At 29.8% G+C, this 25,391-nt stretch overlaps 1 protein-coding gene across 1 annotated transcript in view; it reads right to left on the bottom strand.

The window, feature by feature from the left end:
* The window catches only part of LOC135962320 (GTP-binding protein Di-Ras2), a 149,517-nt gene that overhangs the window by 65,621 nt on the left and 58,505 nt on the right, over nucleotides 1-25,391 (bottom strand). The window contains exon 4 of the mRNA XM_065514180.1: nucleotides 7,158-7,321. Coding sequence (XP_065370252.1) covers nucleotides 7,158-7,321 — 164 coding nt within the window. The remainder of the gene's footprint in view (nucleotides 1-7,157; nucleotides 7,322-25,391) is intronic.

The following is a 25,391-nucleotide window of genomic DNA, read 5'->3' as shown; positions in this document are numbered from 1 at the left end:
TGCCCTCTAATCTAATTCCGCCTATATTCAGCTAAACTCCGCACATTAATAAGAAATTAATTCGCTAAAAGTTTAAACACTTTTACAATTATAGTTCTACAGATATTCGAAATTAATTATATACTTTGTATAGGGTGTGCCACGCCCACTATTCCAATCCCGAACAATTTCAACGAAACTATGAAAATTTATAAAAGAGCCATTTAGACTATGTTTGAAGAATCTTGCAATTATATTTCACAAAATATTTAGAAATAACTATTTACTTTGTATGGGAGGCGACTCACCATTTTTTCCGACCCGTCCCATTTTTCATTAAACTTCATGCAGTGATAAAAAACCGTTGAAAATCGTCACAATTATAACATAACTATTTACTTATCTACAATTACATATTTACCCCCATATGCATAAACAGTGTTTTAAATTTGTCAAAGGTTTATAAAACCAATTTTGTTTTATAAACCTTTGATAAATTTAAAAATTTTTTATGCATATGGGAGTTAGAAAATAAAAAGAAACACCTTCAAAATATATTTATTAAAGCGAATTTAAATTACTAAATTCTTCTTCTTTGTTTTCTATAACAACTCTCACTTAAAACAGAGCGAAATCAATACTGTTTAATTGTTTCTCCTATTTATTTACAACAACAAATTGAACAAACACGCAATGCTTTGTTTACTTTTTTGCTTAAGGTTCACATGTACACGTTTTTGCATATGTGTTAGTAACATCTTTAAACGCTTATAACTCCTAAAAAAACTGAACCGATTTCAATAAAATATATATTCTGCACTTCTGTGAATAAATCCCTTTAAAATGGTATATTTCTTGCCCAAATTAAATGTATAATGTGAGAGTAAAAGCGGTCTAAAGAAATCGACTTGCCTATTAATATTATGATTATACATTTTCAAAACACAATGGTAATACTGTTGATGTTAAGTCTAACAGCGCCTATGATACACTGACTAACACACAACTCACTGTTACTATTTATATTCACAGAGACACCTTCTGGAAGCCTCATGAATAATCTAACGAAAAAACTGGAATAATCTATGTCCACAATGATCACCTACAGCTTTTAAAGCTTTTAATGGTAATAACAGCATGTTATCTTTTTTTAACATTTTGAAATAACTAAATACCAGATTTTCAAATAGTTTTTTAAGTATTATGACAAAATCTAACGTAATGCAAAATGAGTACTGAAAAATATTTCAGAATTTTAGTTTTTTTTTTTTTGAATACGTTATAATATTATAATATTACGCATTAACCGTTACGACATTTTTTAGGTTACCCAACATTTTTATTTATATTTTTCTTTTGAAGCATATAAACTGCACAAACCAATCTGTATGAGGTACTGTGGGCCGATCATAATAATATTCGTGATATATATATAACTTTTAATGATGACTTGAATTTTATTTTTTTAATATTTAATTTCCGTTCCGTTAATAATTTTTATTTACGACCCCATCTGAATCCTCATAAATAGGTAAGTCGATATAGTAATTTCTGTTTGTTTATATGTTCGAAGGTCCCATAAATCTCATGGACTCAGAATTCGGATAAGTATATCTAACATACGTTCTAAAATTAAGCTATTGAAAATAAGCAAACTCCGCACATAAAGGATGAGAGAGCGCAAAAACCACGACTACCTCGATTTTTAGAAATAGGTTTGGATATCTATATTATGAAATAAAGTGCATTTTTTCCATTAGCAAGCAAACATGTGAAAAAATTGCCTTTTATAGCCATTTATTTTGCAATTGTCATCACTGTGTGACGTTTCTGCACTTCTTTGAAAGAGAAAATTGTTTCGTTTGTAAATGTATAAAAAGGAAATTATATTTTTTTTTACAATTTGGTTTATTATAAAAATAAGTTACTTTGAGCAACAGATTTTTAGCAAGAAAATGTTTACAGAAAAATAAGAAAATTACACGCAAAGGAAACAGATGTGGTGGTGGAAAAAATTGCATTTAAAATACTATTATGATGAATACAAATACATAGAAATTGATGAAGACTTAAAACATTTAATAAAGCGAAAGCCAAACAGAGAAATTTTTTTTTGTAAATTGAGGTAATGAAATGCCTTTCATTGATTTCAATTCATAATACCCATACGCCTATTTTATGAATTTCTTCATATTTATTTAATTCTAAAACAAATTTTGAAGTTTTTGAAGAAATTTATTTCAATTTTCAATAATATTTTTTTTGAGTTGTTATAAAGTAATTGATAGAGACGCTTTTCGAATAAACATCAACTGAGTGGTGTGTTTTTCAAGTGAATTCGTGTACATTATAAAGTGTGTCTGCATTTCTGAGAATTTATAAAGGTGTATAAAATAAAACATTGAGTGACTATTTAATTCTGTTGCTGTACATGTTAAATAAATAAAGAGTTGTTACAATTTTTAAACTACTAAATGGCTTTTATTTGCAATCAAAAGTATGCGGTTTATTTAAAGGAAATAAACCAACGTTTTGAAAAGGTTAAAACGTAACAATATGTTGATTATGCGGAAATTCTGATAAATTTTGCACAAATTAGTTTGAAGTACTCTGGAATTATACTTTAAATTATGACGAAAATAGGGCAACATTTTTCGCTTGTCCCCATACATGGTCCCCCTCAAAAAATGATTTGAACATTCATAATTGTCTTGTAATAACACTGTTTTCGAAATTCACACTTTTTTTCCTGTCAAGCAGGGCACCCGGTGTGTTAACCTAATTCGAGTACGCTGAATCCAGTGGTACTAGGTTAGCTCATGTTTTCGTGATATACCATTATTTCGAAAATGGCGGAAGTAGCTCTACATATATGGCGTAACTCAAAAACGGTTTATCTTATTGTATGAAAAAAACCCAAAATTCTGCAATAAAATTAGCTTTAAGCAAGCCTGAAACTTTTGTTTAATCTGCGCAGTCGTTTTAGAAATATAAATTGTTTTTTTTCTAGCTAAATTTCGAAATTTTTGTTTTTTAAAACAGCAAAAAATATTGGAAAATACAGCAATGCAGTTAATTTTTTCTATGCGCACAGAAAAAGTTCAAAACAAAACAAGTCCCAAATGATCTGTCCACAACTTTTGATTTATAAAGAAAATATAAAACAATTATCCCCCGAATGATACGAACATGTCGAGGATTATTGCTGGTTTATCAGCATAAACCAGTGATTTTACAGGAAATAATCGAGAGATGTCCTTGGACGCCAATTGAAAGGTCCATTTCTTCAATTAAAGCTATCGGAAATTTTGATTTCTATAAATCAATGATTACGGTAGCGATCCTGCTGGAACCACATCATGCCCGGATCAAAACTATGACCATCGCATTGTTCTTGGAAATGTTGGATGTTGCATGTTGGACTTTCATTGATTTTCATAGTAAATGGCAACTTGAGTGCTGAATGAACAGTTCAGCCACCTTCCAACAACGTAGCTGCAATTCCTGATGAATCAAGTGCAATATCGTTCTGCGAGCGTATCATTGCCAAAATAAACATGAGCAACCAAATTTTTCCAGTTCCCCGAATCAACAGTGAAACGTTGGTTCGAACTGTTTATCGCGTAGCAACTCTTGATTAAATGCCTTGTTTGACATATCAAAGCCTCGTTGTAAATTTCCTGGCGCAGCACTGTGGTTCAAAATTATGAAAATCGGTATCTTCAGAATTTGGAAAAACTAAGTTTTTGCGGAAGCTGACAATCTGCTCTCCTCCAATACAAATTGGTTTTTCAATTGGACATTTCGTTTTCTCGACAGAAGCGCCAGAAGTTCAACAAATTTTGAATCATATTTTCGTTAATTTTTTTTAATATTTTACTGCTTCACTAAATTAGATATATCTCAATGGTTTTACCATATAGAAATTCATACTAACAAACATAGATAAACATTGATATAGGCTTTTATTAAATGTATATCTTATATTTATGGGCCTCTCCATTTTCCTGTTATAGTCCTTTAAACTTGGTCCTCAAATATACTGATATTTTTTATACCCTTCACCTTTGTGAGAAGGGTATATATAAGTTTGTCATTCCGTTTGTAATTTCTACATTTTTCATTTCCGATTAAGTCCGTCTGTCTGTCTGTCTGTCTGTCTGTCTGTTGAAATCAATTTTCTGAAGACCCCAGATATCTTCAGGATTCAAATCTTCAATAATTCTGTCAGACATGCTTTCGGCATGCAAAATCGGTCCATATATAATGGAGATATGAGCAACAAACCGGGACAACCTCGATTTTTTACCTATTTTTGATCTATATCTGGATTACTAAGTCATTAATATAGACAATATGGATATCTAATGATAGATATTTCAAAGTCCATTGCAACGATGTAGATAAGACTATAGTAAGTTGGACCTACAATGGGTCAAAATCGGGAAAAATATTTTTTAACCCGAATTTTTTTTTCATCAACAAATTGTTTGTGTCATACATTTTTTTCCAAAAAAAAAAAAAAATTTAAAAAATTTTGAAAAAACTTTTTTTAAAAAATAATTTCCAAAAAAAAATTTTTGAAAAACAATTAAAAAAAAAATTTAATTTTGTATACCTAAAAATATTTAAAAAAAATTATTTTAAAGTATAATTTGGTGAAGGGTATATAAGATTCGGCATAGCCGAATATAGCTCTCTTACTTGTTTTTTTCTAAGAATGTTGTATAGCTTGCCAAAAAAAAAAGACCGTCGAAGCCCGTCCAATGACTATATACATCATTTAAAGAAACTTCTGGGGAATGTCTTTGTAAAAAATTGTAGCCGCCAGCTCCCGCCGAAATACTTTTTATACCCTACACCACCATAGTGGGGAGGGTATTATGCGTTTGTGCAGATGTTTGTAACGCCCAAAAATATTAGTCTAACACCCACCTTAAAGTATACCGATGGACTTAGAATCACTTTCTGAGTCGATTAAACGATGTCCGTCCGTCTGGTTGGCTGGCTGGCTGTCCATGTAAACCTTGTGCGCAGAGTGCAGGTCGCAATTTTGAAGATATTTCGATCAAATTTGGTACATATTACTTTTTCGGCCCAAGAACCAAACCTATTGAAAATGGCTGAAATCGGTCCATTATTTCACCTAGCCCCCATACAAATGTCCCCTCGAAATTGGACTTTATCGGTCATAAATGTTTAATTTATCTATGTATCTACACAAATTTTCGCTCCAAATAAGTTTTATATATACAAAATTCATTTCACCAAATTTTGTTACGATCGGTCCATAATTAGTCATAGCTCCCATATAGACCCGTTTCCGAAAATCACTTTAACGTGCATAAATCGCTTAAAAATGTTGGTATACACACAAAATTCAACATAGTTAACTTTAATATAGACATAAATCTCACGACCTAATTTCATGGTGATCGGTCCATAATTGGTCATAGCCTCCATATAACCCCACTTCCGAAAATCACTCAAAAATATTAACTATTGATATTTTAAAAGAAAAATATTTTTACTCATTTACTGGGTGTAGGGTATTATATGGTCGGGCTTGACCGACTATACTTTCTTACTTGTTTTTTTTTAATTTTAACGGAATGGAATTTTTAGAAATATTTCTTTATTTATTATTGATTTTTATATATCTAGTAGGGTATTCAATTAATCGGTGTTCTGGTTTAATCGGTTAATCGAGCAAATAATTAGTCGGGGTTTAGATTTATTCGGTTAATAATCGGTAAATTTAAAATTATTCGATTAATCGATTTTAATTTTAAATTGAAAATACAACCACCATTTTGTGTACGAAAACATAAAAAACAAACAAAACATAACAATTCAACCAAAAAATAATTGAGATCCTTTTTGTATATACATTTGAATTTTTGTAGGATTTTAGTGAGATCTTCTGAAATAATCTTTTAAAAAAAGAATATAATTTATTTTTTTCCTTTTAAGCGATTTTTTTCTATAAAACTTGACTTGAAAAAACTCTCTCGCTGATTGTAGATATTGGAGAAATCGAAAGCATGATAAAGAATATCCAATATCTCAGTTTTTTTTTTTAGTTTTTTCTAAGCATATCAAATCTTTCGTTATACCATTGTTGTCCTTTTTGTATTGTTTTAGATATTGAATATTTTTGATAGTTTCGTTATTTTCTGTACATGTAAATGCAAACAAAATATGTCAGTTGTTATTCTGACTAAACATTTTCATTGGATGTTCGAAAAAATATATAATTTCTATTTGAAATTTGTATTTGAATTGAAATGGGAAAATAAATACAAAAAATATGTTAAAGTGCAAAAAAAAGGAATTTCGGTTAATCGGTTAATCGACACAAATTAATCGGTTTATTTGTTATTTGAAAATCGGCAATTTTAAATTATTCGAACAGTTAACCGTTCAAAATTAATCGGTTAACCGATTAACGGTTAATCGATTGAATAACCTAATATCTATACTACTGTAACTTGAAATATAGTAAATACAGATCTTTTTAAAAATTTAGTTTCAGAAAGACATAAAAAAGTATTTTTTTTAATTTTTTATTAATGTTTTTTATATATCGGAGATACCAATTCTATATAAAAAGATCGCCAAATAATTTTGTCCACCTAGATTTTGATTTGGAACCACAGTGCGCAGTTTCAAATTTGGCTTTAATGTTGTAATACGCATCTGATCATGCGAAAATTAAAAAAAAAGATAAATCGGTCCACTCTTTCTGCGATTTTAGATAGTATATCAAAAAAAGTGGGCGTAAAAGTAGGCGCGGTCTATTTTTCTTTCAGTAAAAACATTAAAAAAAATTAACCATATGGGTGCTGCCGAAAAAAGTGGGCGTGGTCAAATTTTCTTACCATAAAAACCAAAGTTGGGCTATTACGAACATTTCAAAAAAGAAATTGTCCAAATCAGCCCAACCGTTCTCAACTGATGCAATTATCAACAACTAAAATTTATTTATATTTATTATGCTAAAGATTACAAATTTTGAAAACTTTTAGTTAAAAAAAAACGTTATTTAAAAGAATTTTATTGCAAATAATACAATAAATTTTACAAATAAATTATATTACAATACAATTTAAAGAGTACCTACAGTTTTCCCTTCAACTAAGTATAGTTTGTTAAGTTTATATGCAGATTATACTCACTTCTACTTGATGATGCACTAACATAAGCCGATGAGCGTCTTTTGAGACCACTGGTACCTTCATTACTGCTACCCACTGGCAAGAAACGAGACAATGATAACATGGTTTTAAATAGTTCTGTGACATTGCTGTCCTCCTTGGCGGAGCATTCTAAGACTTTAGCTCTGGAAAATAAGAAAATAAAATGAAAACAGAATTAAATAACTACACATTTAACATTTAAAGAAACAAGCAATAAAAAGAAAAAATGGTTTATAGTTAGTTATTAAGGCAAGATTCTCTGTATCATGATAAGATATAAATATTTTCCAAACTACAGGATTGATAGAAAAAAGGGAATTAAAATTAACTTGTGTTAATTGTTTAGAAAGAATTAAGACTGGTTTTGAATAAGAAAATTAATTTTGCATGGTTCATTGATTTTGAGAAACCAAAAAAAGTACCATTCGAATTAAGGAAAAGTACCATTAAATGCCTCTTTTAGGTTCTAAATTAATGCAAGAATTTATGGTTTATTCATAAATAAAAAGAAAAGGTATAACCAATATAGAAATCCCACTAAAATCTTCATTCTTATTATAATAGGGGAAATTAGTCTTCATTGCAAACAACCCTTGTAAACCTTACATATCGAGCCCTTAGCGCCAAATTATCGTAAGCGACAAAACACAAATTTTACAGGAGAAGGTTTTTTCGATTATTTTGAAATTTATTCATAGAATTAAAAATGTTATGATGCGATATAATATAATTTTGTTCAAGCTATTTGTCTATTTTTCAAAAATATTTATAACTATTAACAATTAAAAATTCATGGAATACTTTATTGAAAAATATGACAAAAAATGTTTTTTATTGAATTTTTGCATATATACAAATTTTTCGAATTGAAATAAAATTGTTATTTATGAATAGTTTTTAATGAAATTTCACAGTTATGTAAAATTTTCTATTCAAAATGGAAAAATAAAAACGAATTTTGAAAATTATTATCAGTAATCCTGCAATTCCCAAAAAAGTGATGAAGAATCCCAAAAATGGAAATTTTTAGTTTTTTGGCTATAATATCCATACCGGGGTCGGAGTTATCGGAACCCTTTACAAAATAATTAAAATCATATTGGGCCATCTAAAATCGGTTACTATATTTTGATATCGAATATGCGATTTGAGAATTTTTGCCCTAAAATTTAATTTTACATAAAAAATATGTGTTTTTTGAATGGACCTGGTCCCTTCGGTAACAAATTTTTTTTTTTTTGAATTTAAAATATTTTATGAAAACTTAGCTTTCAGAGAGTATAAATTCCTTGTACATCCTCTTAGACATTTTTTGTGATAACTTAAAAAGAAAAACAGTTCTTTTTTCCCAAAAAAAATTAGCGAAAAATCGGCTTTTTAAAATTTTTTAAATTCAAATGCATATAACTTTGGACTTAGTCATTATTTTTAAACAGTTCTTTTTCTATTTGACACATACATATGTTGTTAGTCCATTGAAGGAAAACTGGAGAAAATCGGAAAATATTTAAATACACTGTTATCAAAAAACTGGAGTAGGTTGGGTAAAAATATTGAAAATTTAATTTTCAAATGCGAATATCTCCTAAGCTATAAGAGGTAATTGATAACTACTATGAAAAAATTTTATATGTGTAATTTTTTTGAAATCGGAACACAAACGAAGAAATAGGATCGTTTTAAAAATGTAACATACCCGAGGTGTCCTACTTTGAGGGCCCTTGTTCGCGCCCCTGGTGCGCACATGAGATCCACATTCGACAGCACTTCTTCTTTTCGCATGTGAAATTTCATTCAAACCAATCTAACCATTTAGAAGTTTGGGATTTATTTCATTCTTTTTTTTCTATACCACTATGTGTCGTTTACTCTAAAAGGTAAACATTGACTTACGATAAAATCTTACCCCTTATAATTTTGAAGTTATTAACAATTTTGATATTTTGAGTGCGCTAAAACATCAGTCGGTCCATAAAATTTTAATTTTTGCAATAAAAAAAAAAAATAGAAAATGTCGCTTACGATAATTTGGCGCTAAGGGCTCGATATGTTGCAAAGCTTGCAAAATATTGCATTTTTATACCCTCCACCACCATAAGTGGTGAATGAGGGTATATATATGTTTGTCATGCCGTGTGTAATATTGAGAAATATTCATCTGAGACCCAACAAAGTATATATTTTCTTGATCCTTATGAAATTCTAAGTCGATTGAGCCATGTCCGTCTGTCTGTCTGTCTGTCTGTCTGTCTGTCTGTCTGTCTGTCTGTCTGTCTGTCGCTTACGATAATTTGGCGCTAAGGGCTCGATATGTTGCAAAGCTTGCAAAATATTGCATTTTTATACCCTCCACCACCATAAGTGGTGAATGAGGGTATATATATGTTTGTCATGCCGTGTGTAATATTGAGAAATATTCATCTGAGACCCAACAAAGTATATATTTTCTTGATCCTTATGAAATTCTAAGTCGATTGAGCCATGTCCGTCTGTCTGTCTGTCTGTCTGTCTGTCTGTCTGTCTGTCTGTCTGTCTGTCTGTCTGTCTGTCTGTCTGTCTGTCTGTCTGTCTGTCTGTCTGTCTGTCTGTCTGTCTGTCTGTCTGTCTGTCTGTCTGTCTGTCTGTCTGTCTGTCTGTCTGTCTGTCTGTCTGTCTGTCTGTCTGTCTGTCTGTCTGTCTGTCTGTCTGTCTGTCTGTCTGTCTGTCTGTCTGTCTGTCTGTCTGTCTGTCTGTCTGTCTGTCTGTCTGTCTGTCTGTCTGTCTGTCTGTCTGTCTGTCTGTCTGTCTGTCTGTCTGTCTGTCTGTCTGTCTGTCTGTCTGTCTGTCTGTCTGTCTGTCTGTCTGTCTGTCTGTCTGTCTGTCTGTCTGTCTGTCTGTCTGTCTGTCTGTCTGTCTGTCTGTCTGTCTGTCTGTCTGTCTGTCTGTCTGTCTGTCTGTCTGTCTGTCTGTCTGTCTGTCTGTCTGTCTGTCTGTCTGTCTGTCTGTCTGTCTGTCTGTCTGTCTGTCTGTCTGTCTGTCTGTCTGTCTGTCTGTCTGTCTGTCTGTCTGTCTGTCTGTCTGTCTGTCTGTCTGTCTGTCTGTCTGTCTGTCTGTCTGTCTGTCTGTCTGTCTGTCTGTCTGTCTGTCTGTCTGTCTGTCTGTCTGTCTGTCTGTCTGTCTGTCTGTCTGTCTGTCTGTCTGTCTGTCTGTCTGTCTGTCTGTCTGTCTGTCTGTCTGTCTGTCTGTCTGTCTGTCTGTCTGTCTGTCTGTCTGTCTGTCTGTCTGTCTGTCTGTCTGTCTGTCTGTCTGTCTGTCTGTCTGTCTGTCTGTCTGTCTGTCTGTCTGTCTGTCTGTCTGTCTGTCTGTCTGTCTGTCTGTCTGTCTGTCTGTCTGTCTGTCTGTCTGTCTGTCTGTCTGTCTGTCTGTCTGTCTGTCTGTCTGTCTGTCTGTCTGTCTGTCTGTCTGTCTGTCTGTCTGTCTGTCTGTCTGTCTGTCTGTCTGTCTGTCTGTCTGTCTGTCTGTCTGTCTGTCTGTCTGTCTGTCTGTCTGTCTGTCTGTCTGTCTGTCTGTCTGTCTGTCTGTCTGTCTGTCTGTCTGTATGTCTGTCTGTCTGTCTGTCTGTCTGTCTGTCTGTCTGTCTGTCCGTCTGTGTGTCTCTGTAAAACACGCTCACGTCCAAAATACGCAAACAAAATTGGTAGACTTGCCAAAAATATGTTTATTGTTGTTCTAAGCAGTTTGGTATAGAAAATCAGCAAAATCGGTTTAGTAGAACCAGAGCTATGAACAAAAATGTGAGATAACCTAAAAAAATTTAAAATTTTCACCTATTTTTGGTTATTTGTGTAAATATATTGCAGATAATACCATAAAACTTTACACACGTTATTTTTATAAATAAAAGGACTAACTCTAGTGAAAATTATAAGAATCGGTTCATGATTTCTCATAGCCCCCATACAAATTTCTTCCCGAAATATGGTTCTATAGTCTATAAATGCCTTTAGAATTGCAGTATCCATACAAAATTTAACAACAATAAGTTTTGTGCCCATAATTGACCATAGCCCCCATATAAAGTTCACTTCCGAAAATCACTTAAATTAGCACAAATATATTATAAATATCGCTATTAAGTTGAAATTCGTCATAAATAATCCCCATAAATACCAAAATCGCTATAAATAATTCTCTGATGATCTGCCTATAATTGGTTATAGCTTCCATATATATCAACTTAAAAAAAATGTGTATGCAGGTGGAGGGTATTTAAGATTCGGAAAAGCCGAATATACCGTTCTAACTTGTCTACTTATGAAAGGTTTATAGGGCTAGTTTGCAATGAAGAGGAAATCACTCTTTGTTGCAAACTAACCCTGCAAACCTTGCATATGTTGCAAACTATAGCAAAATATAGCAGTTTCAAGTTATGCAAGGTTTACAAGGTAGTTTGCAATGAAAAGTGATTTCCGCTAAGGTAAATATAACAAGTTCTTCAACTTCCCACTACATTTGCTTTACTTAACAATGTCTTTTACTTTTAGTTCGAGTCATATTCTTTTTATTATTATTTTTTTTAAGTGTCACAGATATTGTTGTTCTAAATACAACTAAAACAATATGCACAGAAAAACACAAAAAAAAAATACTAAAAAAATCTAGGTGTAAAGGTCACTTGTTACAGCGTTACAACGGCAACGTTGATGAAAAGTAAAAAGTAAAACTCTTGTTAGTTGGTGGCTTTTAAAACAAACAAAGAAAAAATAAAAACAGATAAAAACTTTTAATTTGCAACAATTTGTTAAAGGAAAGGCAAGGGAAAAATGTGTATTGTGAGTTAAGAAAATAATTTCAACTTATAAAAAGAGTTAAAGGAAATGTTTTGTTTAAGTAATAAAAAAAAGAAAAATATAGTAATTTAAATATTTTGTATCAACAGTTTAATAATAAATTTTAATTATATGTTTATTTGATAAAAAGTTTTAACTTTTATTAAAAACAAATAACAGATTTAAAATGCTTAGTTTCTATTCGATATTATTTCATAATTATGGTAAAATTTCATATTAATTAGTGGTTAATAAATAAACCAATTTTGCTGTTTTATTATTGAAATCCTATATTATTAAATATCACTCATACGCACTGTAAACTACACAGCTGGCATTAGCATGGCTCTAATTTTGCCATTTTTTGATTTTTGTATGTCCCAAGATCTCAAATTGTTATACGTCAACTAAAACCAAATGAAGAAAGATTGAGCCAAATCGTATAACGTTTAGAGGTGGAGCATTTTATTTGCAAAATAAGGACCAACCTAATGTTCATTCCCTCACAACGAATATAGGAGTGCTTATGGATTTCACATAATTTGTGAGTTTGGTTATGTGACACAGTGCTTGATCTATTCCTCCACATTAACCACAATTCAATTTCGGTTTGGTGTGCTAAATTCTAAATAGGAAAATATGTTGCACGCGTAACATGTTTACAAACTGTGCAGATATTTTACACGGGAACAATATTGTTGCAAATTAAAATCAATTAAATAAATGCTTGAAATGTTGATGCTATTATAGAAAATTTTTGTTTCAGATTCAAAGAAATGTAGCCAATATTGTTTTATTAAATGGAAAAAAAAACAAAAAACAAGTAAGAGAGCTACACTGAATCAATTAAGTCTCCGTACAGAAGTACTTGTAATATAAACTAGCAATTTATGGTCAGTTTTCAATACATATTTAAACATTTTTTTAATTAATTTTATAAAAAATTGTATAAACTAGAAATCAATATAAAAAAATACAAACATTTTCATTAAAAACATAAAAATTTACATAAATTCAATAATTGTACTAAAAGTATCACCAAAAAAGTCTCCGTACAGTTGACCGTTTTAAGGCAAGGAACCCCAATATTAAAATTAATTGCATTTAATATGTGGTAGGTCCTGCTTTCTGAGCAATTGCATGGAATGGAATGGACCAGCTTTGTTGTTGTTAGGAAATCTATTTTATACCACTCTTCCATTATAACGGCTTTTAGCTGATCTTTACTCGATATATTGTGCTGCCGAATCATTCTTTCCAAGTGATTCCATAGATGCTCAATCGGGTTGAGATCAGGTGACTCAGCTGGGCGATTTAATTGCTTAGGAACATTATAAATAAGACATTCCTTTACTAATCCAGAGGTGTGTTTGGGATCGTTGTCTTATTTCAAATTATACCACCAAATTATACTTCAAAATAAAAAATTTAAATATTTTTAGGTGAACAACATTTTTTTTTATTGTTTTTTTTAAAATTTTTTAATTTTTTTTTTTTAAATTTTTGAATTTTTTTTTTAAATTTTAATTCTTTTTTTTTAAATTTAAAATTTTTTTTAAATTTTAAAAAAATGTTTTTGTGTTTTTTAATTTTTTTTTTGTTAAAAAAAAATTCGAATTAAAAAATATATTTTTCCGATTTTCATCCATTGTAGGTCCAACTTACTATGGTCTTATATACGGCGTTGCAAAGGTCTTTGAAATATCTATCATTAGATATCCATATTGTCTATATTAATGACTTAGTAATCCAGATATAGATCCAAAATAGGTCAAAAATCGAGGTTGTCCAGATTTTTTCTTCATATCTTAGCCATTTGTTTACCGATTTTGCTGATTTTAAATAGCAAACTTCTCGAAAGCATGTCTGACAGAATTATTCAAGATTTGGATCCCGAAGATATCAGGGGTCTTTAGAAAATTGATTTCAACAGACAGACAGACGGACATGGCTTAATCGACTCCGATATCTATTAGGATCCAGAATATATATACTTTATAGGGTCGGAAATGAAAAATGTAGAAATTACAAAGGGAATGAGCTTCTCACGAAGGTGAAGGGTATAATTAAAAGAAACGATTCTGGGTTTTGAATGAAATAAAATATTTATGTTTAATGTAAATTAAAATGAAAGTAAAAATATGGTTTTATAGGCCTGTTAACAATAATAACTTAACTTACAGTTAGCACAAACTATAGGTATTAATGTTAAACAATTTGAGTGGAACATATCACATTATTTTTGCTACCACAAAGTTATATTTTTGTTAAATTTTTAATTCATAATTTCTAAAATTATGACATACAGTTAGTACTAACTTTATGTTAACTTTTTATTGCTAATGGAAGTTAGAGAAAATAAAACAGAGGCTTGTTAAATACCTAGGTGATTACATTAAAATATAGTTATGTTGTTCGTTTGAATTTCCATCATTACTCAATTACTTTTAGGTAATGCAGGTGGTAAGTAGTAGTCATTATAAAGTAATTTAGTTAGTAATCAGAATTGTTATTCACAATTTGCTCCTGAGTTATTTTAAAATTTTGCTAAAATGTCATTTAATTAGCATTATAAAAAAGCGCCTATGGCGTATGATTGTTAAAATTCAAAATAATTAGTTAATACTCATACGCACTGTGAACATAAAGAAAATTGAACAAAAGTGGAAATAAATGTTCTAGACGGATAGTTCGATTTCAAATAAAATTTCCAACGACTATAGAGGAGGTGTAGCTAAGTTTAAGTTTTGGACTTTAAGTACTAAGAGAGCGGCCTCAAGGTTACAAGTGCATTATTTTTGAAAGACGGAGTTTTATAGTTTCATATTTTTAAATCTAATTCAGATATTGACTTGAAATTTTGTTTGTAAGACCAAAAATTAACTTATCTAAACAAAAATAAGATACTTGAGGATCAAATTGTTCTTTAAGTTTGAAATCCTATTAAAATTTTGATACAAATTTTAGTTTTAGAAACTCAATAGATAACACTATACAACACCAAAAAAAATTACGAGGTCCGACCAATAAATTTTGATAGAGGAGACAAAAAAAAGAGACACGTGTATCGGCGTTTTGAACGTTTACATCTGAATTTCATTTGAGGGGGGGTTAAAGTTTCCCAACTCTGGCACATTCTTATTGTTAATCGTCATAAGAAACCATGCGATCCTTACATTTTAGGTATAAAATGTATTCAGCAAATTTATGTAAAATGTTACGGAGAATATTTTTGTAGAATATGTTAACCCTCTAAATCCATAAGGCATGGGTCTTTTTTGTCCTTCTTTTAAAAATGAGCAAAAAACACCATTACAGCAGGGATTTAAGGGGTTAAAATGTTCCGCAAAAATATTGTCCGTGAAATTTTACTATAAGTCCCTGAATGCACCAAAATGGAAAATTCAACCAGAAATTCAGAAATAAGACACAACAAAAGAGAGCTAAGGGTTAATTTCACATTTATTAAAAATTTTATTTTAAAGAACATTTTAGGTATACAATGTATTCAGCAACTTTATGCAAAATGTTACGGAGAACATTTTTGTCAAAAGCCGTGTGACCACTAGCAAGTCACTTGCGGAAGAACTTCTGCAAGTATTTGCTGAAGTTTTTCCACTCAAACCAGAATTTGCGGAAGTCTGCTTCCAGAAGTAGTTTCTGGAAGTTATTAAGACGAACTAGCTGCAATAAATTGCAGACGAGTTTGCCTTATTTACGAATGACAATATAAAAATTGCAGCATACTATGTTATCAAATTAAAGAAACAGATACAAAAAGAAGTGTTTAGGTGAGAAATTGGGCGTATATATTTAAGTTTCCAAAATACATCACTTGAAGAATTGCAGACCGAAGATTCTATGTAGCTGAAAAATTTCCTGAGAATATTTAATGATGATTTTGAATACATTTTATCTTTAATTCGCTATACCTCCAACAGACTCTTCAAAAAAAAAAAAAACAGAAACTAAGAGAATACCACAAACCGTTTACCCGACTTCTTCTGCAAGTCTTCAAAATACTTGCAGTTCAAAGCAGGTCGTTCAAGTTTCTTCCAGCAAGCAACAAACACGTGTTTCCACCTAATTGCTGCAAGTAAATTCTGCAAGCCATGACTTTTGGAAGTCGATTTCTAATACGTGTTTACACGACAAAAGCTTCTGGAAGTCACTTATGGAAGCAACTTCCGCAAGAAAACTTGGTAGGGAACACACGGCTAAAAGGTGGCCCAAAGTTGAAATTTTGATAAAAAGTAGGTGAATTTGGGTAGGGGCGATATATTCTAAAAATATTACATATTTTTTATACCAAAATCTTTTCCGTAAAGATAACTTAGATTAAAACATAAAATTGTTTTAAGTTCTTAAATAAAGTTTTTTTTTTAATAAAAATGTTTAAGTTAAATTTTCGCTTTATCAACTATTTTTTGAATTTTTATATTGGAAATTATTTATTTTTGGATCCATAATTGATATTGCTCTGTAAGCTTTTGTATATTAATGATAATTTAGATGTCTAACTAACAAAAAAATTCGAGTACATTCGATTCAAAAGTACGACCTATATTTTTAAAAAAGCGGAACAAGGATGACAAAATTATAAAATTTAAATCTTTAAATGCCTATAACTCGAATATTAAAAGAGATAAATTGAAAGACCTATCCGAGCGCTTTTCAAAAATATAAAAATTTCTGCAATGGGAAGGGCAACAAAAAAAATCTCACGTGTTTAAAAATTTTTCATGTCAAAAGTAACCTACTTTGAGCCACTCGAATGCTCTTAGTCTACGCCCACGTCAAATTTTATCCCGACTGTGCAATATGCAATTTGATCAAAAATAATTGTACGACAATTTTATTGCATTTTAAAAATTTTAATTTTCCAAAAATCAGTGAAATTTATTCATTTCCTTCATTTTGGAAAAATCTAGTATGAATTTTTTAAAATTTTATAAATTTTTGGAAAAGAAAACACAATTTCCTACACTTTGATATATAACATGTATGTATGTATATCTAATCTTTTACAAGTCAAATAATAGTTAAACAAATCATAAATCGCCAAATGTAAATTTGCTTCACCACAAAGATATACACAGTGAAAAGATATACAAATTATATATCAACGTGTAGGAAATTATGTGCTCTTTTCAAAAATATACAAAAGTTTTAAGAATTAAAAAAAATTATACAAGACTTTTTTCAAAAATATGGGAGTAAAAAGTTATAGCTGATATTTTTGGAAAATTTAAATTTTTGAAATGCAATAAAAGTTTTGTTTATGAATCGTTTTTAATGAAATTTTACTCTTATATAGAAAATTTTGATCCAAAACCAAAAGTGAAATAGATATTTGAGAATTGTTAATGAATATCCCACAATTCCCGAAAAACTTTCAAAAATCGCAAAATTGGGATTTTTTGATTTATTGAAGGCACCAAGCTTGGGGCTATGAAATCCTTTTGCACAATATTGAAGAACATATTCGGACATACAAAACAGGTCTTAATTTTTTGAAAGCGGCTATGCGTTTTGAGAAAATCTTGTCTAAAGATGAAATTTATATAAAAAATAGGTCTACTTTGGAAGTCTCTGGACGACGCAATAATACGAATTTTGTTACTATTTTGCTTTTATAATATTTTCCGAAATTTCATAATATTTTCAGAAAAATATAAATACACTAGTTACCTTTTTCTTATTTTCTGTATAATTTAAAATTCAAAAAAATGCGAAAAAACTTTTTTATTTTTTTAAGTTTGAATGCACATAACTTTTGACTCAATAAAGACTTTAAACAATTCTTTCTAAATATTATTAAAACATGTCTTGTTAATTCAAAAAATTATATTTAAAGAAAATCGGGAGATAATTGGATCCGTAATTAGCAAAAAACCAGACCAAGGTGGGTAAATAAAATAAAATTTAACTTTTCAAATGCGAATAACTCATAAACTATAAGAGATATAGATATATATGGGTAAAGCAATATTTTTTGTAAATCTCGTCTAGTAGATTCAATATATATATATAAATCTTTCAGATCGGATCGCAAACAAATTTGGCATCATTTTTAATTTTTGATATACCCGAGGTGCTCAAGTTTGGAGCATTGTGGCTCGGCCCTGCCTTGGTGTTATAAGCCCAAACTTATCAACACCTCCTCTATAGCGATGGGAAATTTTATTAATATCAGTCTATTCGTTTAGAAGTAACAGATTTATTTCCACTTTTTTTTTTCAAATCTCCCAATGTGGACTGGTGGCAAAATGCAAACTGTACGTATGAGTAATAATTAATTTTGTTTGAATTTAAAAAATCATACGTCATGAGTGATTGGTACTAAACAGTGGCAAATGACAAATAACATTTATAGGTCTATCTCAATTTATAGAGGAACACATTTTATAAAAAAGTACCAAAAATAAATAAAATGTGTGGGCCCATAATTGTTTGAATTTTGAAAAGGTATGAAACTTATATTTGTTATTTTTTAAAAACTAAAAAATACGAATTGAAATTTATTTCTACATTGTTTAGTTTTAGAGTTACAAAGGGTTGCAAAAAAGTACCAAAATACAGTTTTTACCCATTTTCTCCCCTAAAATATTAAAATTTCAAGAAAGTACTAACACCTGTCTACTAATTTTTCAAGTAGATACAGATTAATTTTAAATGTTAGTTAGTTTAGAAGATATAAGGTTAGCGATTTTACCCGTTTTGACCCCCTAAACTTTAAATTTTTTTAAAATTCCTTCTTAGTGGATCTACATTAGAGATGAATTTCTCTACCATAAAAGACATACCAAAGCGAATTAAACATTTTTGAACAACTGACAATTTTATAGGAAACAAAGAACCTGTCTACCAAGTTTCAAAAAATTTCAAACGGGTAAGATCCGATGGCTTGCTGAAAATTATTTCCTCCCTATTTATAAATTGATTATTTATATTTCCTAAATTTTTCTTTTTTTATTCTTATTTTAATATTTATTATTGTCCAGCATTTTAGCAATGTGTAACTCTTTTTAAGTTATAAATACATGTCGTCTAACTGAACTCGAATTCAAACATCATTTATAATGTCATTGTACAAGAAAATCCTTTTTTCTATTATAAAATTGCTTACATTTTTCATCAGACTAAATGTATTGTTAATTTTTATAATCCAATATTATTACTTTATTTCTTTTGTTAAAACTCATGGTGAAAAAAATAAATAAAAATGTGTATAAAAATACAAAAAATCACCACAAAGTTAAATTATGTGATTTCGCTTGAAACGCTTTTGAAATATTTGAACATGCTGCAAACGACCAAAAAAGGGAAATCTCTCTTTATTTTATTTTGATTGCTTTTGAGACCGCTTTTTTCTTGTTTTGTCTGATTTATATTGTCAAATAAACATAAATCATTTGATTTTCTGCCTGAATCTAGGGAGCGAGTATGTGTTTTAGAATTTATAAACAAACGATTTAATCGTTTTTTAAATTGTTGTATCTTTTTATTTTTTTGTTCGGCTCATTCTACACACATGTAGTAAATAATGTTGATTTATATTTATTTAAAAATGTGTAACGAGTTTTTGTTATTATCTTTTTTTGTAAATATGTAGAGGTTTTTTATGTGAAGTAAAAAATCGATTAAAAAATACCACAATCATTATACTTGTATTGGCAAAAACATTTGCTTTTAGTGATATTTTTTTTGGTGAATCTATATATCGCTCATTTGCTGCAACAATGTCATAATTCAAAAAAAAAATCGTTTCGATTAAAACGACTTAGAATGTTTAATAATAATATATTTTTTAAATAAATTTTTAACAAATCATGGGATTTCAGAAATAAAAACTGATTTTAATCTATATTTAACCCAAATTTTTACTTGTCAAATATACGAGAAAACATGAATTTTTATTTTGGAGCAAAAAAGCACTCTCACACAAAAAATAACTGACTTTTTTGAAATCTAATAAAACTTTTTGAAAGGCTATAGAATGACTCATATTTTGTATTAATCAGTTCAAAAAACACGGATTTTGAGTTATGACGTTGTATCAGCAAATGAGCGATATATAAAATAGTAACGTTACTGAGTGACTGACTAATTCAACATCGTCCAGCTCAAACGACAAAAGGGTGAGACATGAATTTTGGACTATAGATTCTCCTCTTTCCATGTAGATCCACTTTGATATTTCGAAAGTTTAGGTGGTTAAAAAGGGATAAATTCAGTAGTCTTATATCGTATTAGCTAATATACTTACAAACAATATTTAAAATTTATTTTTATCTAATTGAAAAATTAACAGACAGGTGTTTGGTACTTTTTTTTAAATTCAAATGTGGGATAAAATAGTAAAAACTGTATTTTGGTATTTCAAATCGTGTTCTTTACTTTCTTTTGGTACTTTTTGGAAATTAGAAATTTGGTACTTTTTTGAAATTTATTTATGGTACTTTTTTTAAATATATTTTTCTATAAATTGACATAGACCTGTGAATATTTTTTCTTATTACCTATCATTAAGAAGGGATTTTTGAAAATTCTAAAGTTAAGAGGATAAAAACGGGTAGACACGGAAACAGTATATCTTCTAAACTAAGAAAGATACAGACAAAATTTAAAATTCATCCTTATGTATTTAAAAAATTAGCAGACAAGTGTTTGGTACTTTTTTGAAATTCGAACCTTTTAAGGGATAAAATAATAAAAACCTGTATTTTGGTACTTTTTTGCTAATCCATGTATTTTAAACCAAAAAATATAGAAATAAATTTCAAATCGTGTTCTTTACTTTTTTAAAAACTAACAAATATAAGTATGGTACTTTTTGGAAATTAGAAATTTCGTACTTTTTTGAAATTTATTTATGGTACTAAAATATGGTTTTCTATTAATTGACATAGACCTATGAATATTTTTAGCTGTGACCTTTCAATAAGAAGGGATTTTTGAAAATTCGAATGTTTAGGGGGTAAAAACGGCTAATTATGGTTACTTTATATATTCTAAACTAACACAGATACAGACAAAATTTTAAATTCATCTTTGTCTCCAGACAGGTGTTTGGAACTTTTTTGTAGTTCTAACATTTTAGGGGATAAAATAAGAAAAAACTGTATTTTGGTAATTTCTTGCAACTCCGTGTATCTTTTAAACCAAAGAAATTAGATATAAATTTAAAATCATATTCTTTACTTTTTAAAAAATAGCAAATATAAGATTGGTACTTTTTGGAAATTAAAAATGTGGTACTTTTTGGAAATTTATTTTTGGTACTTTTTTTGAAAATATTTTTTTCTATAAATTGACATAGACCTATGAATACTTTTAGTTAAGACCTGTCACTAAGAAGGAATTTTTGAGAATATCTTCTAAACTAAAACAGATACAGACAAAATTTAAAAATTTTCTTTATGTCCTTAAAAAACTAGCAGACAGTTTTTGGTACTTTTTTGAAATTCGAACCATTTAGGGGAGAAAATGGGGAAGAACTATGCTTTGTTACTTTTTTGACACCCTATGTCTATTTCAAACCAATAAAAATATATATAAATTTTAAATCGTATTATTAACATATAAAAAAATACCAAATATAAATTTGGTACTTCTAGAAAAATTTGAACAATTAAAAGGTAAACGGAAAAATATATTTTGTTAAAAATTTTTAATCCAATATTGATAAAATTTTAATAATATGTTCCTATTTGTTGCCAAAGTGGAGTATTTTGAAATTTCATACTTGAGGGTGTTTAACCCTCCGACGGTTGAGGAGAAATTGCCATTATACGAAGTACAAGGTCCACAGGGACCTTTAGGGAATTTTATATGAAAACGGATTTTTTAAACATTTTTTTTGTTTTGATTTATTATTATTATTTACTAATTATTAGTTAGAAAAAATGTTCTTTTATATATAACATTTTTTTATTGAAAAAGTTTTATATGAAAAAAGCCTAAAAAACTATTTGGTAAAATTTCAGTACAAGTAACTTTTCACACGTTCCCGTGCTAAACACATTTAAATCTCAATAGAAACTAAACTATTGGTCGTATCGCTTTGATTTTTTTTAAACGATTCTAGATAAAATTTCCTTGGAATACATGTGGGGGCGGGTATACTTCCCATGGACCATCAAGGAGTAATTTCAGTTTGAAAATGGAAAAGGTCCCCAGGGATCTTCTCACCTAATTGCTAATGGTACTTTTTTATTATATTAAATTATGTAACTTTTATACATGGAACTTGGCGATATGCTTCTGAATATACACCAAAAAGGGGGAACTAATTGTACTTTTCCGTTTTTCAAATGGTACTTTTTATGATTTGGAAATAAAACACACATAATCCTGCATGATTTAGAAACTACAATGAAGAGACTTATGGTACATTTTTCCTAATAATAGTACTTTTTGAATATTTTATAACAATCGACCCAGAAACATGAAATGAAGCATTTATTTTATTTTGTAATTTCAAAATTTTGGTACTTTTTCTGGTAATTGTACTTTTTTTTGTCATACTGTTGGCTGATATTCTTCTGAGTAAATAAAGAATCGAGGATACTGTGCTGAATGGTATTAAGGTAGCAAAAAGGAGAACCAATGGTACTTTTTCGTTCTTCAAATGGTACTTTTTATAATTCCTATAATAATGAACCAAGAATTTGAAAATGAAACACACATAATACTGCATGATTTAGAATCTACAATGAAGGGACTTATGGTAAATTTTTCCTAATAATAGTACTTTTTGAATATTTTATAACAATCGACCCAGAAACATGAAATGAAGCATCTATTGTTCTGAGTGAATGAGAATTCTAAATGGATAATTAATTAAATTAATTCTTTATTGTAATGGTTCTTTATGAAAATTTCATAATAATGAAATTAAATTCGTGAAATTAGGCGCACATGATCCTGCATTAGTTGGAATCCACAAAAGGTGTATTTCTTCCTATTAATTGTGACCTCTATTTAACCATTTTTAATTACGATTGGGGTGGCGAAGCGAACCGGGTCATCTTAGTTTATAAATCGTAAATGTGTCAATAATATTTCCCATGTGATTTTAATGACTTTTCATGAGAGCAAAAAACAATTAGGTTTTTATATGAAAGCAGTAGAAATTTCCACTTGATCCTTTGTAAAAACGTTGGAATCAGCAAATATATGTGGAAACATATTGGAAATTGAACAGATTTAAAAAAGTAAATTAAAAGAATATTAAAAAATAAATTGTTCAAATACAGAGGAAAGAAATTTATAATTATTTTCTCTGTAATAAGCAAAATTTTTAAAAAAAACAATTCTGCCCCTTTGTGAATTAGTAGGGAACTTAAAACTTTATACTGATTTTTCACCTTATAATAGTCATTATTTGAGAGAAATTCCGGCAACAGATTCTCAAAAAAAAATCTGCTTCTCGGAACACTTTAGTGTACATATTGAGTGAGAGCTTGATATATATTTATATGGGAGTTTCCACAGGGATCAAAAACTAAAATGTGAATAAATAAGAGTTTCTTCTTTCTAAAATTTTTTAAAATTATTCAACTGTTTGTTTATTTGTTTGTTTGTACATTATAGAAATCTAAACCACTAGACCGATCATTTTGAAATTACCAATTCGCTTGAATTTTCTGCGTGTTCCTCTATATCTAGAAGGAACAATAGGCTACTCCTTAGTTTGAAATTTCAAGTGGGCGTGGCACCTGCCATACAAAGTACGTAGTTATTATGTTATTATGGAATATCTGGTGACTTCGGGGGTTATCTTCGGTACTATTGTGAACAGCTTGGCAGAAACTATGCATGATTGGGCGTGGCACCAGAAACACATTCCAAATAGTTATTTTCGAGTATCTGCAGATCTATAATCGTGGCAGTCTTCAACGTTTGTACGAATCAATTTCTTATCACAGCATGAAGTTTAAATAAAAATGGGGCGGATCGGAAGTGGGCTCATTGCACCTCCCACACAAAGTAAATATTGAAACATTATAGTGTAAACAACTAATTGCTCACCAAGGCTTCTGGTGAATTTGAAAATCATTTTTCCACCAAAATGAAAAATGTATCCATTACAATAACGTAAGAGAACGTCAAGCCCGGCCCACTAGCCGAATCGACACCAAAGAAAATACCCATGGCGCAAATTTACTGTATTTGGTGGAAGCAAAACGTTCCTATTTATTATGAGCTGCTGAAATTTGACCAGACTTTCACAGGAAACTTTTACTGAATGCAAATGATTTGTTTAAAGCGAGCTTTGACCAAAAAACGATCAGAATATGCAGCCAGATATGAATTTTATAATAATATTCCATCATGACAACGCTCGGCCACATGTTGCAATACCTGTCAAAAAGTATTTAGAATGAAGTGGTTGGGAAGTTTTGGCTCACCCGCTTTGTAGTCTAGACCGTGCGCCGTCGACTACTATTTGTTTAGAACTCTCATTCAGGGATACGCTTCACTTTGGAACAGAGTATCCGATATTGGTTGGATTCGTTCTTGGCCTCAAAAGATGAGCAGTTCTTTTGGATCGGAATCCATATGTTGCCAGAAAGATGGGAAAAGGTCATAGCTAATAATGGGCAATACCTTGAATAAATTTATATTGTACAAAATCAAAAGGGAGATTTTCAAATCTTTGCTTAAATAGATTGAGTTATCACACGAAATTATCGAATAATAAACAAAATTTTTAAGATTTCTTTAATTTCATTTCCTCTATAAAGCCATAAATATGTCCCGTTCTAAACCATGGAAACCCCCATATGCCAAAGTGGCACACTTTCACAATATTTACTATTATAATGTATACGTGACCTGCACCAACCAACCATTTAACATTCTACGAAGAAAGCATACAAATTGGATTTACCTGCATGTGTCTGAGCACTTTTGGTGTGCCAGAGTATATATTAACACTTACACACATGATATGCTGTAAGTTAGAGCAAAAGTTTCTTAAATGTTTCCTTCCGTTTCCACTTACAGTTGAATAGGTGTTTGTTTAGTTACACACTCTCACGTATACGAACGTATGTGTGGATTTATATTTTTCTCAGTTATCGTCTCCTTCAAATAACAAACAATATGTTTTTCTTGGTGTTTTTATGATAATCAAACACCTAAGAGTTTGGTAACAGGAGTAGACAAATTCCAAAATAAAAAATATTTTCAAAATAAATGTTTTTTTGCTGCAAAAACATAAGGATTTGTAACAATAGTAAAGAATATAGAAATTATTTATTGTATTAAGCTGGGCAAATTATTGAAAACCTAATAAAATAAATATTAATAATGATGCTTAAATGTTCAAGTGGTGTTAAAATTTATTTAAGAAATTTAAGAGCGAGAGGAATATAATATGAATTCTAAATAAATA

Source organism: Calliphora vicina, chromosome 5 (genome assembly GCF_958450345.1).
Source record: "Calliphora vicina chromosome 5, idCalVici1.1, whole genome shotgun sequence".
In the NCBI taxonomy this organism is placed as follows: domain Eukaryota; kingdom Metazoa; phylum Arthropoda; class Insecta; order Diptera; family Calliphoridae; genus Calliphora; species Calliphora vicina.
This window is presented reverse-complemented; position numbering and strand designations above follow the sequence as displayed.